At 49.7% G+C, this 13,227-nt stretch overlaps 1 protein-coding gene across 1 annotated transcript; it reads right to left on the bottom strand.

Annotated features, from left to right (window-relative positions):
* Window positions 1–57: 57 nt before the first annotated feature.
* On the bottom strand, window positions 58–10,658 carry LOC116101033 (pepsin A-5). Its single transcript, XM_031384728.1, has 9 exons — window positions 10,506–10,658; window positions 9,217–9,376; window positions 7,365–7,482; window positions 7,148–7,266; window positions 5,610–5,809; window positions 3,738–3,854; window positions 1,679–1,823; window positions 1,500–1,598; window positions 58–375 (listed from the first exon to the last, which is right to left on the bottom strand). Exons 1-9 carry the CDS (start codon window positions 10,556–10,558, stop codon window positions 223–225), a joined length of 1,164 nt encoding a protein of 387 aa, XP_031240588.1. The 5' UTR covers window positions 10,559–10,658; the 3' UTR covers window positions 58–222.
* Window positions 10,659–13,227: the final 2,569 nt, after the last annotated feature.

Genomic DNA, 13,227 nt, shown 5'->3' on the forward strand with positions numbered 1-13,227 from the left:
GAGAGAGAGAGAGAGAGAGAGAGAAAGAGAGAGAGAGGAGACGTCGTTAGTACCAGTGGCTTTGTAAATGCAATCTTTATTCCCTACACAGAACAGGGCTTTGCAGAGCTCCCCCCCCCATAGCCTGGGGTCAGCAGTCAGCTCCCTGGATGAAATGCCCCATGTGCATTCAAGCCTGTGTTGAGGGGTGTGCCTGGCTATTCCCTGAAGGAGGCCCGGCACTCATGCAGCAGGAGCCAGACCAATCCTGTTATTTGCCCGATCAAACACGGTGAAATACAGCCTCAGGAAGACATCCCCCAACACCCACATCTCAGGGTCTAACGGGTCATCGGTGCCTTCCTCAAAGTTGCTTCTGCAATTGTGTGAACGATCCTGGAAAAGAAGGGTGATAGATGAGCTCAGCAGCCGGCCGTTCAGCTTCCTCCTTTCTTCCTTTTGAGCCAGGGTGTCATATTGCCCAGTTGTCTTCACATTCCCTATGAAGCTGAGGGTGACCTTGAATTTCTGATCTTTCTACCTCAGCGGCCCAAGGGTGAGGAATACTGGTGTGCATACCGTGACCGGTTTATGTAGTGCTGGGGACCAACCTCAGGGCTTCCTGTGTTCTAGGCAAACATTCTACCAACTGAGCTACATCCCCAGTCCTGCCGCTTAGCTTTGCGTCCTCCTTTCATGCAGCTGTACGGTTCTTTCTGGCTGCTGCAGAAGTGGCTTGCATGGCTGGGATAAGAACTATGTGTTGCCCCCACTGCTAGGAGCCTTCACTTGAGTCACCCTCACAGACTCCCTGGAACCTGCCCCATCCCAGGTATCTGGCACGTCCTAGAGAGCTCCCTCCCCCACAGCCACTGACTTCTGTTCACTCTCTTCACTCACTCATAACCCTCCCCACACCTTCTCCCACCCAGTTCCCTCCCGCCATCTACCTCTGATGACTTTTATTTCCCCTTCTCAGTGAGATTCAAGCATCCACCCTTAGATCCTCCTTGTTATTTAGCTCCTTTGGGTCTGTGGATTGTAGTATGTTTATCTGTACTTTACGGCTAATATCTACTTATAAGTGAGTAGATACCATGCATGCCTTTCTAGGTCTGGGTTACCTCACTCAGGATGATGTTTTCTAGTTCCATTCATCGCCTGCTGGCACACTCTCCTCCATGTCCCTTGTCTACAGATCCATCTAGCTGCCTCCCTGCTTGGGCCACCAGGTCCTATTCACATGAGGCCATCTACACCAACCTGCAATTCAAGCTACCCTCATCTTTCCTCTGAAACCTGGGAGACATTGGTGCCACAATGCCCTGCGATCCCTCAATATTTGTGGGAGGAGGAGGGAACACCACACTGGATTTTGAAGATGGTTGTATGGACCCCACTTGCCCTGTTGGTGGGATTAGCAGCACCTGTAATTGCACATCTTGACCACCAGGGTGCGCCTTCCTCTCCCACAGAAGCCCAAGCATGGTAAAGAACATCCCCACGGCAGGACTCCTCACCTTTCGGATGTAGGCACTGGCTGGCACTGGGTAGGTAACACTGCCGATGGTGAAGACAATATCAGGAAGGGTTTTGATGGTGTCACACTTGAGGAAGTACTGTCAAAGAGGGGTTGGCTGGAGGTTAGTACTGTGTGGAAAACCCAGAGTGGCCCTCCCCCTCCCATATGATCCTTTACCTCGCCATCAGCAGAAGCCTTGGCACCAATGAGATTCTGGATGTTAAGGATGGAGCTTCGGGGGCCAGTCAACAAAGAGGTCCCTGTGTCCATAATACCTTGGCAGCCACCATCGCAGGCAATGACTTCCCCATTCATGGAGATGCTAAGAGGCAGAGGCCAAAGTGGACACCAGGATTATCATACAGCAATACACTCCCCTTCCCTGACTTCAAAACAGCCAGTCCCTCCCACCCTCCTGCATGGTCGCTTTACTCTTTCTGATCCATTTGTTTAGACTAAAGGTTCTTAGTACGTTTTCTGAGCTGATCTCCGATGTCTGAGCTCAGATGACCCCACTGCTCCAGCCTCCCCAGTAGCTGGGACTACAGAGGGATACCACCGTATTCAACTTTCCTTTCTGTTTGTTTCTTCCTTTCTTTGTTTTGAGACAAGGTCTTTCATAGCCCAGGCTGGCCTCAAACTAATTTCTAGTCAAGGATGACCTTATACTTCTGATCCTCCTGCCTTTGCTTGACAAGTGCTAGGATTAGAGGTGTGCCCCATCACACCTGGTTTACCTGATGCTGGGCATCAGACCCAGGGTTCCCCACATGCTAGGCAAGCAGTCTACCAACTGTGCTACGTCCCCAGCACCATCCTTTCAGAAACTGAACGCACTGAGCTGTTTCTAGCCTCGGGGCCTTTTGCACGTTATCTCATCATCTCCCAAGTTCCAGCCTATTTGTCACCTTTTCCAGCTGCAGATTCAATGCAGTCCCTCTCTCGGTTCCTTTACTCATATCTAGCAAGCAGCGAGGTGATGACTCACAGTAGGACTTCCTGGTTGTGTATCCATGTACGCACTACTAGACGGTACGGTCACTATGTGCCTTCCTCAGGCACCTCATACAATGATGCTCAGCAAATGTGTATATGTGTGTATGTATATATGAATTAATTAATTGAGGAATGAAGTGAACAGAGAACATCAAGGGACACTTGTGCCTGACCAACTCCACTGCTTTGGAATGAGGGTAGGCGCCTGTCGGCATCAGACTCTCCACAGCATCAAGAAGAGCAGCCATTTGCTGCAGAAGAGGTCATCTCTCTAGCAGACTGCCTCTATGTAGATGCTCCTGCCCAGGCAGCACCCCAGGAAGCCCACGCAGATGGCCAGGCTGCTGGTGTCCTTGAAGGATGCTTAAGCTTCCATCTGGTGACTCTGCAGAGAGTCTGCTCAGTTGTCTGCCTCAGGTGTTCAGGTTCAGCCTAGGTACCCAGTTCTCTGTTCCCGCCCCTAGCCTGCTGCCTGGCTGAGACACGTATTTGTGGTTCTCCTTGTGCTCAGGTGTTCTAGGCTCCCAGGTACCAGGTTCTCTGTGCCCGCCCCTAGCCTGCTGCCTGGCTGAGACATGTATTTGTGGCTTCAGGTAAGTGGATGGAAGCTTCTGTCTGCTTCTGTCTGTTCTTTGGTGTGATGATCTTACTGTGGGCCCAGGATTTCGCCTGCTTTGGTCAGGAAGCCCCAAGTCATGAGCAAACCTAGGCAGTGTTCATTCACAGTGCTTCTGTTCAGTCTGGTAGAACACCAACCCCTGGCCCGAATCTCACTTTAGGGTTTTCAGACCACACTTCCCACCCATCCCACTGTACATGGGCCTTTTCCAGAGACTTCTGCCTATCCAGGTCTGTAGGTGCTCTGCCCTTCAGTTGGCATCTGAGACCCAGGCCTGACCTTTTCTGGAAGTGATTCTGCTGAGGCGACCTTGAGGGGTTACAGGTGTGGCTTCCAGGAGTATGTCTATGGTGACAGAGAATGGATGTCTGTGTGTATCAGTATGTGGCACTGTATGTGGGTCTCCATGACTATACATGTCATGTGCAGGTGTGTTTCTGTGTGACTGTCTTATGACTCCATGGGTCAGTACATGTCAGTGACCTTGTACGTGATTGTATGTGTAGATGCTGTCATATATGGACATAGGTCTGTGTTACTCTGTGTGTGTGTATGTGTGTGTGTATACATGTTAGAGGTTAGAGGTAGCATCGAGGGGTAAGAATCAGGCATGTGGCTTACCTGTCCACAGCTAACTGCCAGTAGCTGGGCTTGGACACTGGTACCCAGTGAAGCTCTCCATGGTAGTAGGAGGGATCCACTCCACCGAGCATCAGCATGCTGCCCTTTTCATCCTTGCTGGAGGGAAGGAGAGGAGGCAGGGCTTACCGCCAAGTGGAGAGACAGATCAGCATACCCGATCCTGCCAGCACTACTTAGTGTTTCTGGTGTACCCAGCCACACCCACACAGCCCTGCCCAGCAGCCCTCCTTAGGAGCTCCATTATTCATGGACAGGGAAGTTAAGGCAAGAAGGGCCATGTAGCTGCTCCAGGTCAGTTACACAGCTCAGCTCATGAGTGGCAAAGCTAAGATCCAAATTGGCTACAGAGCTGGACTTTGGACACCCCACCATTCTGTGAGGCACTTGGACCCCTCTGGAAACTAGAGCGACTTTATGATTGTGACCTTCACCTGTCTAGATGGTCATTTTCCAGAATACTGAGGCCTAGGGTAGCTAAGGGTGTGTTTTCCAGCTCACGCTGGGCTAGCTTCATTGCATACTCAAGTGTTCCCAAGGGCTAGAGAAAGACTGAACCACCTGCTTAATGCCAGAGCTGCTTGGTCATGCTAGAGTGCTGGATTCCTAGGACTCAGGTTCCTGAAGAGCCCAGAGCTGTAGATGCACACAGACAGACACAGACACACACACAGACACATACACACACACACAGACACACACACACACATACACACACATATACACACACAGACACACATACACACACAGAGACAGACACACACACACACATACACACACATATACACACACAGACACACATACACACACAGAGACAGACACACACACATATACATACACACAGACACACACATATACATACGCACAGACACAGACACAAACAGACAGATGTCACAGACATAGACACACACATATACATACGCACAGACACATACACACACATACATACACACAGACACACACATATACATATGCACAGACACAGACACAAACAGATAGTCACAGACACAGACAGACACAGACATCACAGACACAGACAGTCACAGACGGACACAAACAGTCGCAGACAATCACAGACACAGACAGACCCAGACCCAGATCCAGACCTAGATCCAGACCCAGACAGACATAGACACACAGACACAGACAGACATAGACACAGACAAAAACAGATACAGACACAGACAGGCACAAGCATAGACGCAGACACAGAGACACAGACACACAGGCACACACACAGACAGACACAGACACACAGGCACACACACAGACAGACACAGACACAGACAGATCCCATTCTCACATGTGGGATCAACTCCCTCTTTTGGTGGGGAAGGGACAAGTATCAACAGGACCCTGTCACCTGTGCTTTGCCTTCTCCCTTGTCCTCCAGATCCTCGGTCCCTCTGAAGAGCTGATGGACTGACAACCATCATGGGGAAGGATCTCGAGGACTGAGCTTGAGTCCCACTTCTCTCAGCACTAGACTGGGCCATCTCGGGCAGAGCCTTTCTCAGAGTCTTGGTTTCTTTATCTCTGACTGAAGAGATGGGACTAAAGGGTCAGCAAGTTCTCCTTAGAGGGTCTGTCTGTCAGCCCTGGAGGTGACATTCCTCCTTACTGATTGGCTCAGTGCCACTGCTGCTGTACAAAAGCAGCCACAGGCAGGACGGACACAAATGCTCCAATACAGCTTTATTTACAGAAGCAAATGATGAGCCAGATTTGGTGTCCAGGCCATAGTAGGCAGACACCTAGACTAGACTATGTCTAAGGATCCTTTAGGATCTGAGGGTCAACAATTTTTAATGCAACTGGCAGCCTGGAAAAAGGGTTGGTCTGGCACAAGCTCACCTGCTCAAGTAGAAGGCAAAGAGATTCTGGGGGATGAGGCCTTGTATCCACAGGTTGTCAAAGACAGGCGTGATTCCCTGAAAACCAAGGTCAGGGTATCCCAGCCCCAGGATACCATCAAAGACAGCATATTCCATGAAACTGCCAGGTTCTTCCAGGCTCAGGCCAAAGGCCTGGGCCACAACCGTGAGGTCCCCAATCTGCGAGGGAAGAGGGGCTCTGATAAGGCTCTGAAACCGGGGCTGTAGTATGGCTGGGCTTGGGGTGGGAGAGTGGGTAGGGAGATGGTCTGACCAGCAAGGTTTAACTGAGTCCTGGCCCTGCTGTAGGGTGGCCTTAGGCTGATTGGATGTGAATCCCAGGCAGGAGTGGGCCGGCAGCTCCCCTGTGGTCCACACTCCCGACATCATTTGAGTTTAGACTGATGCTGAGAGTAACCAAAGGGATCCCATGTGAAGATGAGTGGAGGGCAGGGCGTTTCCTTCAGGGTGCTATCCATGGTTGGCTTTGGGACAGGTGTTTAGGTGGTTTGGGTTCAGATGTGTAGTTGAATTTAGGTTTGTTTTTAAGACTGTCCTTAGCTAGCCTGGAACTGGCTATGTGGACCAGGCTGGCTTTAAATTCACAGAGCTCTGCCTGCCTCTGTCTTCTAGAATGCCTGATTAAGCTACCAGGGTTCTTAGAAATATTCAGACTGGGAAAAGTGTGTGTGTGTGTGTGTGTGTGTGTGTGTGTGTGTGTCCTTGCACCTGCACTCTCAGGGGTTTTGTTAATTCTCAAAAGCCTCGAAGGCCTCTTAGGTAACAGTCTTTTTGTTGTTGTTTTTTTTTGTTTTTTGTTTTTGTTTTTTTCCGAGACAGGGTTTCTCTGTACAGCCCTGGCTGTCCTGGAACTCATTCTGTAGACCAGGCTGGCCTCAAACTCAGAAATCCACCTGTCTCTGCCTCCCAAGTCTGGGATTAAAGGCGTGCGCCACCACTGCCCAGCAGTAACAGTCTTTCTTTTGATGGAGTATGGCTCTCCTGAATCTGTGCTCACTTTTCCTGCTTGGAAGCTTAAGGCCCCTTGGCTGCTGCCAGAGGCCTAAACCACAGGCTGTCCCCTGAGAGCACTTCTCACTTGCCTACTTATTCTAAGTCACTCCCAGCTCTTTGGTTTACCAGCTGTGTGACCTTGGATAAGGCACTGGCTCTTTCTGTTCACTTGCCTGTGGGATGAAGCTCTAGCGATATCTGCCTTGGGCTTATTGAGAAAACCAATGGAGTTATTTTGAAGACTGTGCAAAGCCTGTTGTCTGGAACAATATGGAGTATACAAGTGGTTTGTTTTTACACAGCTCTCTTTGCCACTGGCAGGATCATCTTGTGCTCCCCTCTGGGGGAGGAGCTGCAGATCTGAGCCTTGGGCACCTGTAGCTGGAAGGACTCACATGTGGAGGATCCATGAGGCCAGCTAGAGCAGAAGGGCCCGCCCTGCTGAGCCTTCAGCACTGCTCCTCCCAGAGCCAGCCCCGTGGCAGCCTCTGCTTCCCGGCTTACCCTGACAGTGTCATAGGCAAGAAATCCGGACATCTCTCCTGAGCCATAGGCAACATTCACAGGTCGTCCTGAGACCAGGAAAGTGGAAGACTGAAGCGGGTTGAAGGTTTTGTGGTGAGCTGCAGGACACAGGCAGGAGGTGACCCTTAGGTATGCTGGGATAGGAGAGGTAATGAAAGGAGGGGCAGGGTGGGATAGGTCAGATCAGAATGCTCACCGCAGGCTGGGCTGGAGCAATAGATGGATGGTACCCACAGGACTGAAGATCCAGTATCCAAGACAACCTTGAACTCCTGAGGGGGCGTGCCGATGCTGATGATGCCAATGTAGACCAACTGCAGGAAAGAGAGCTGTGGCTAGGGCCAGCCTGGCTGCCTTGTCTGTCCCCTGGCTTCTGGGGTGCCTGCTTCCAGAGCACTGTCCACACTGCTAAGCCTCTGCTCAAACCTTTTAGGAACACTCCATCCTTTCCCAAAGGTCTTAAATTCTTTCCACTTGTGAGGGTCCAGCCTGAGTGCCTCTTCCAGGCAGCCCTTCTGGGTCACTCCAGGCCTCTGTTCTCTTTGCTTTCTACAAAGTCAAAATAGTTACTATCAAGACCACTTAGCCAGTTCTTTCATTGGGCATTTGTTTACACCTCCCCCACCCACTGCCTTTTCCTCTTTTCCTCCCTCCCCCATTTTAAAAAAGATTTTATTTATTTTATGTGTGTAAGTACACTGTAGCTATCTTCAGACACACCAGAAGAGAGCATCAGATCCCATTACAGATGGTTGTGAGCCACCATGTGGTTGCTGGGAGTTGAACTCAGGACCTCTAGAAGAGCAGTTGGTGCTCTTAACTTCTGAGCCATCTCACCATTCCCCCCACCCCCTGCCTTTTTGATAGGTCTCACTATGTAGCTCAGGGTAGCCTTAAACTCATGATTCTCCTGCCTCAGTCTTCTGATTGCTTGGATTATAGCCATGCACTACCATGCCCAGTGGACATTTGTTCTTTGCCTGTTTCTCTGGCTTGGTTGTAAGAAGCTAGGCTTAGTCAGGTATGGTGGTGCACACCTTTGATACAAGCATTCAGGAGGTAGAGGCAGGTGGATTTCTGGGAGTTGGAGGACAGCCTGATCCACACAGCAAATTCCAGGCCCGCTGAAGTTACACAGTGAGAACTACCTTGAAAAAGCCCAAAGAAAGAAAGAAAGAAAGAGAGAGAGAGAGAGAGAGAGAGAGAGAGAGAGAGAGAGAAAGAGAGAGAGAGAGAGAGAGAGAAAGAAAGAAAGGTTCTGCTCATCAGACATGACGGCATCTTGCTGGCTGGCCCAGTATCCAGCCCATCTCAGAGCTCACTAGTTGTTCCTTGGTTGAAATCTGAGTCTGCTGGGTGGGGACTCCTCTATCTGAGATACCAAGCTTGACTGGTGACTGGATTTTCTGGCCTTGGGTTAGATATAGCTCACCCTTGCTTGGGGCCCAAGGATTCACCTCGGTGAAAAAGAACAAAAGTCCAGGTACTCAGTAACTTCCATGGCATAGAACGGGATGTCTGTGTGGTAGTAACTGGCCAATGCTTGATTCAACTAACCAGCACAACTCCAGATGGGGTAGAGGATGAGGAACAATGGGGGACACAGGTCCCTGTTCCTCACCCATTAAACTTTTCTCTTTCATGCATATGTGTGTTGTGTATGTGCAAGTGCAAGTAGAGGCCAGAGGAGGACACTGGACGTTCTGATCTGTGACTCTCCACCTCATTCTTTTGAGATAGGATCTCTCACTAAGCATGGAACCAGGCTGGCAGGCTACAGACCTCAGCTACTCCCCTGTTTCTGCTCCCACAGCTGGGGTCAGAGGTGTGTGTGTGTGGCTGCATCCAGCTTGTACTTGAATGTTAGGGATTTGAACTGAGGTCCCCACCCTTGAGCAGCAGCAGGTGCTCTTAACTGCTGAGCCATCTCAGCCTCTGCTCCCTACCCGTTCTAACCTTAGGAACCTCAGCCCTAATTCAGTATTCTTCAGTGCTGGGCAGAAGCCCTAAGGGGGCGCTCTTGGGAGCCCAGCTCCCATCACACTTACATCTAGGTAGTTCCTCATAGGCTCATAAGTTACTGCTGGGTTCCTGCGCTGCTCAAGAAGCACGTGGGCTCGGCTGCGAGGGTACTTCTCCAGGTAATCCTTCAGCACTTGGCTTTCCTGCAGGTTTTCTCGCAGGGACTTAATCTTCATCAGAGGGATTCTTTAAATGAGCATCCGGAAGGAAATCAAGTGAGAGACAGTGGCGCCGTGGGGTGCCAAGAGGCAACCTGGGGACCACACCTTGCATTGCAACTGCACAGTGGGTTTTCCAAAGAAGACAATTACTGGAAAGGGCCATAGAACACAGTGGGAAGACAATGGCAGGGTGTCTGGTTTCCAGTCCAGGCTCTGGCATTCGTTCTTGAGCCAGCCAGGGGACTGTTCTGAACTTTTCAGCTTCCCTTTCTGTAAAGAAGATAGGATAATAACCCGCTTCATGTTGACTGCTGAGGGGTGGGGGTGATGGATGGGGAGCGCCTGTCCTCACACTCTTCCCAGTGTATTGTCTTTCTCAAAGTAGCCTGGGAGGAAGGATGGAAGATGGGATTCTACCCCAATCCCCCTTGTGACTTAGCTTTGGTCACCATGATGGTTACCATCAAAGCTAGGCCGATGAACATCGTTACTTCACCCCCACCCCGTGCCACTTTGGCTTTTCGTGTATATATACAGGGTCTTATGCATCCTAGGCTGTCATCGGACTTGATAGATACCTGAGGATGACCTTACATTTCTTAGCATCTCGTCTCCACCTCCCAAAAGCTGAGATTGCAGGCATGTACCACTGCACGCAGGTGGAAACAGCCTTGAAACGCACCTGGTTTCAATCAGAAGTGAGGGATGAGAGAAACATGGGAAATGCCAGGGAGCTAACATGGGAGATGATGAGATCTGAGCCCAAAGAGAGAGAAATAGAGGTCTGTGGACACAGAGACTCTCAGAGAGGTGGGGGACGGACAGACAGACAGACATGCTGAAAGAGATCTAAAGACAATGTAGCAGCTAGGCCCGTAAAGCTGCACATGTTGTGCACTGAAGGATTCTGGTGAGAGACATCCACACAGCCCATGATGTGACTTGCTCCAAGACTTCTGGGCCCGCCAGTGTTCTTGGCAAACTACCACTGATGACAGACACCTGAAGGTTATGAAGGCCCCGGGCGATTTCATTTCCTCCTCCTCCTCCTCCTCCTCCACCCCGGGACGGGCAGGGGATAAGAGGGTCAGACAGTTTTTCACGGGAGAGAAAGAGGCCAGGGAGAGAGCTGATAGCACTCAGTTTCTACTTACTTGACCAAGCACTCTGAGAGGGCCACAAGCCCGAGGACCGAAAGCCACTTCATGATCCCTTCCCAGGCTTAAGGTGCTGGGGAGAAGTTTTGGGCCTGAAGCTTCGTGGAGAACTGCTTATTAAGTACGTCTGGCCTGCTCTAATCAGACCCTGAAGGGCCACTAATGGGGCCTGATAAGAAATGCAAACTTCCCTGATAACATCTTTACCCGAGTCAGGAGAGGAAGAAAGGGCTAAAAATTCTCGGAATCTAGGGAGTTTTCGTGGCCGAGAACGTAGCACCAAGTCTCCTGATTTCACAGAGTGGAGAGACTCTTGCTATCTTAGTGATAAAGACAGTGTGTATAAAGTGACAAAGGTAAGTGCCAGGTGCCTCTCTGCTGGTCAGACCCTACCTGTTCCTAACTGGCCTGTGACGTACACTCTACTACAGTCCTCATTTGAGAGTGGGTCGCTGGGAGGAACAGAAGGCCAAGTCTGACAGCCTGAGTTTGATAGCCAGGGCCCGCCCACGTGGTGGAAAGATAGAATTGATTTCCTTAAGCAATGTTTAACCCCCATACACCTCTGTGGTAGAGGCACCCATCCACCCACCCACATAAACCAAACAAACAAATACATAAATATAACAGTAAGTGTAAAATGTATCCATTACAAATGGAAGACTTTTAAAAAGTTTATTTTTCTTCAAAGACCAAAAGAAAACAGGCAGTTAGTCCTTACCTTCATGGAGTTTGCAGACTGGGGCAAGATGGGCGTTCTCAGAACCTAAGAGGCAAAGTGGGTAGTAGTCTGGGTGGCCATGGTGGGCATGATGTCACATTGTCTTACCACAAGGGGGCAGTCTTGAGTCAGCTCTGACCTGCCAATGCCAGGCTGGAAGGAAGCCATGCTGCCAAGTTGGCCACATTTTTGAGAGAACTCAGAGCCTGGATTTTTTTGTGTGTGAAATTCCTGCTCTTTAAATGTTAGCAGCTGGGATATTATGATGCATGTACTTTGGTTTTCATACACTGTTCCTGGCTCCTAAGTACCTCCCTGCAAGTGAGAAGACACTTCATCCCAGAAGGTGCAGCAGGGACACCGTGAAAAGTCTTGGACTCCTGTGGGCAGAAGAGCATTAGTCTGTAGTCTATGCTGTAGAGTCAGTTTAAGGAGGTAGACATGTGTACCCCAGGCCAAAGTCTCCCAGAGGATGGGCAGACAAACCTGGGTCCTATCAAGGGAGCTGTAATTTGTGCTCATCAAGTAGGAATTTCGTTTCAAGTCATCGCTTTGTCTCACCTGGAGGCTGCCTCGGATTACACAGCTAGGCTCAGCCCCTAGACTACACCACGCTCTAGATATCAGCCCACAGCTGCATCTTGCATTCTCTGTGCCTCTCCCCACTGGATATATATAAGTCAGGGTTCCTTAGAGCCCTCCCTGAGTTTGGATCATTTGTTTGAGTGGCTCAGAGCTTGGGGGACATTTCCATTATGTTTGTAGGGGCTGGGGGTCGGGGGGCTGGGCTGGAGAGATAGCCCAGCTGTTAAGAGCACTGGCTGCTTTTCTAGAGGTTCTGGGTTCGGTTCTAAGCAACCACATGGTGGCTCACAACCATCTGTAATGGGATGAGAGAGAGACAGAGACAGACACATCTCCAGCCCCTTAACACACATTTAAAAAATTACATTTATTTACTTATGTAGGTGGGCAGTGTTGTATGGAAGTCACAGTACTTGTGGAAGCTTTCTTTCCACCATGTGGGTCCTGGAGACGGAACGTGGACCACTTAGCAGTAAGTGCTTTTTTCTGCTTAAGATGGGGAGCCATTTTACTGCCCCCCAACACTTTAAGTTTTTAAAATTTAGGTGTGTGTATGTGTGCTTGTTCATGTATTTATGTGTGTATAAATACATGTGTGTGGATGCCAGAAGAGGGTGTTGGATCTCCCAAAGCTGAAGTTACAAGTGGCTGTGAGCCACTCAATATTGATGCTGGGGACTTCTGTAAGAGCAATAAGCACAATTAACCATTGAGCCATCTCTTCAGCCCCACCCACCCAGACACTTTTAAAAATGTGTGTTTTATTATTGTTTTATGAATATGGGTATTTTGCCTACATGTATGTCTATGTAGCATGTTCATACCTGGTACCTATGGAAGTCAGAAGAGAGTGTTGGATCCCCTAGAATTGGAGTTACAAACATCTGTGAGCCACCATGTGGGTGCTAGGAATCGAACCTGGCTTCTCTTTAAGAACAGCCAGCACTCTTAACCACTAAACCATCTCTAATGTGGCCTAAAAGGGAGACTTATCTATAAAATGTCTTAGGAACCAGCAAACATATGTAGTGGATATGGGCATACTCTAGAGCCCAATCACAATTTGGATTATTAAAAACCATTTTATTTTATTTGCAGGGCTGGGGATCAAGCTCAGGGCCTCACACATGCTATTGAGCATTGTAGCCCTTTAAAGGAATTTTAGAATCAGTTAGTAGAGTGCCTGCCTAGTACTTGCTGTGCTCCATCTCTGGCAACACAGGAATCAGGTGCGGTAAGGAAGACCAGCGGTTGGGAGAGGGAATGTGGAGGATCAGAAGTTCAAGGCCAGCCTTGATTACAAAGCAAGTTTGAGGCCAGCTTTGATTGCATAAGACCCCTTCTCTTATATTTTTGGTTGTGAGCCTAGCCTTTAATGGCTGAGCCATCTCTCCAGCTCAAGACCCCTTCTCC

This window comes from Mastomys coucha, unplaced genomic scaffold, assembly GCF_008632895.1.
Source record: "Mastomys coucha isolate ucsf_1 unplaced genomic scaffold, UCSF_Mcou_1 pScaffold21, whole genome shotgun sequence".
In the NCBI taxonomy this organism is placed as follows: Eukaryota; Metazoa; Chordata; class Mammalia; order Rodentia; family Muridae; genus Mastomys; species Mastomys coucha.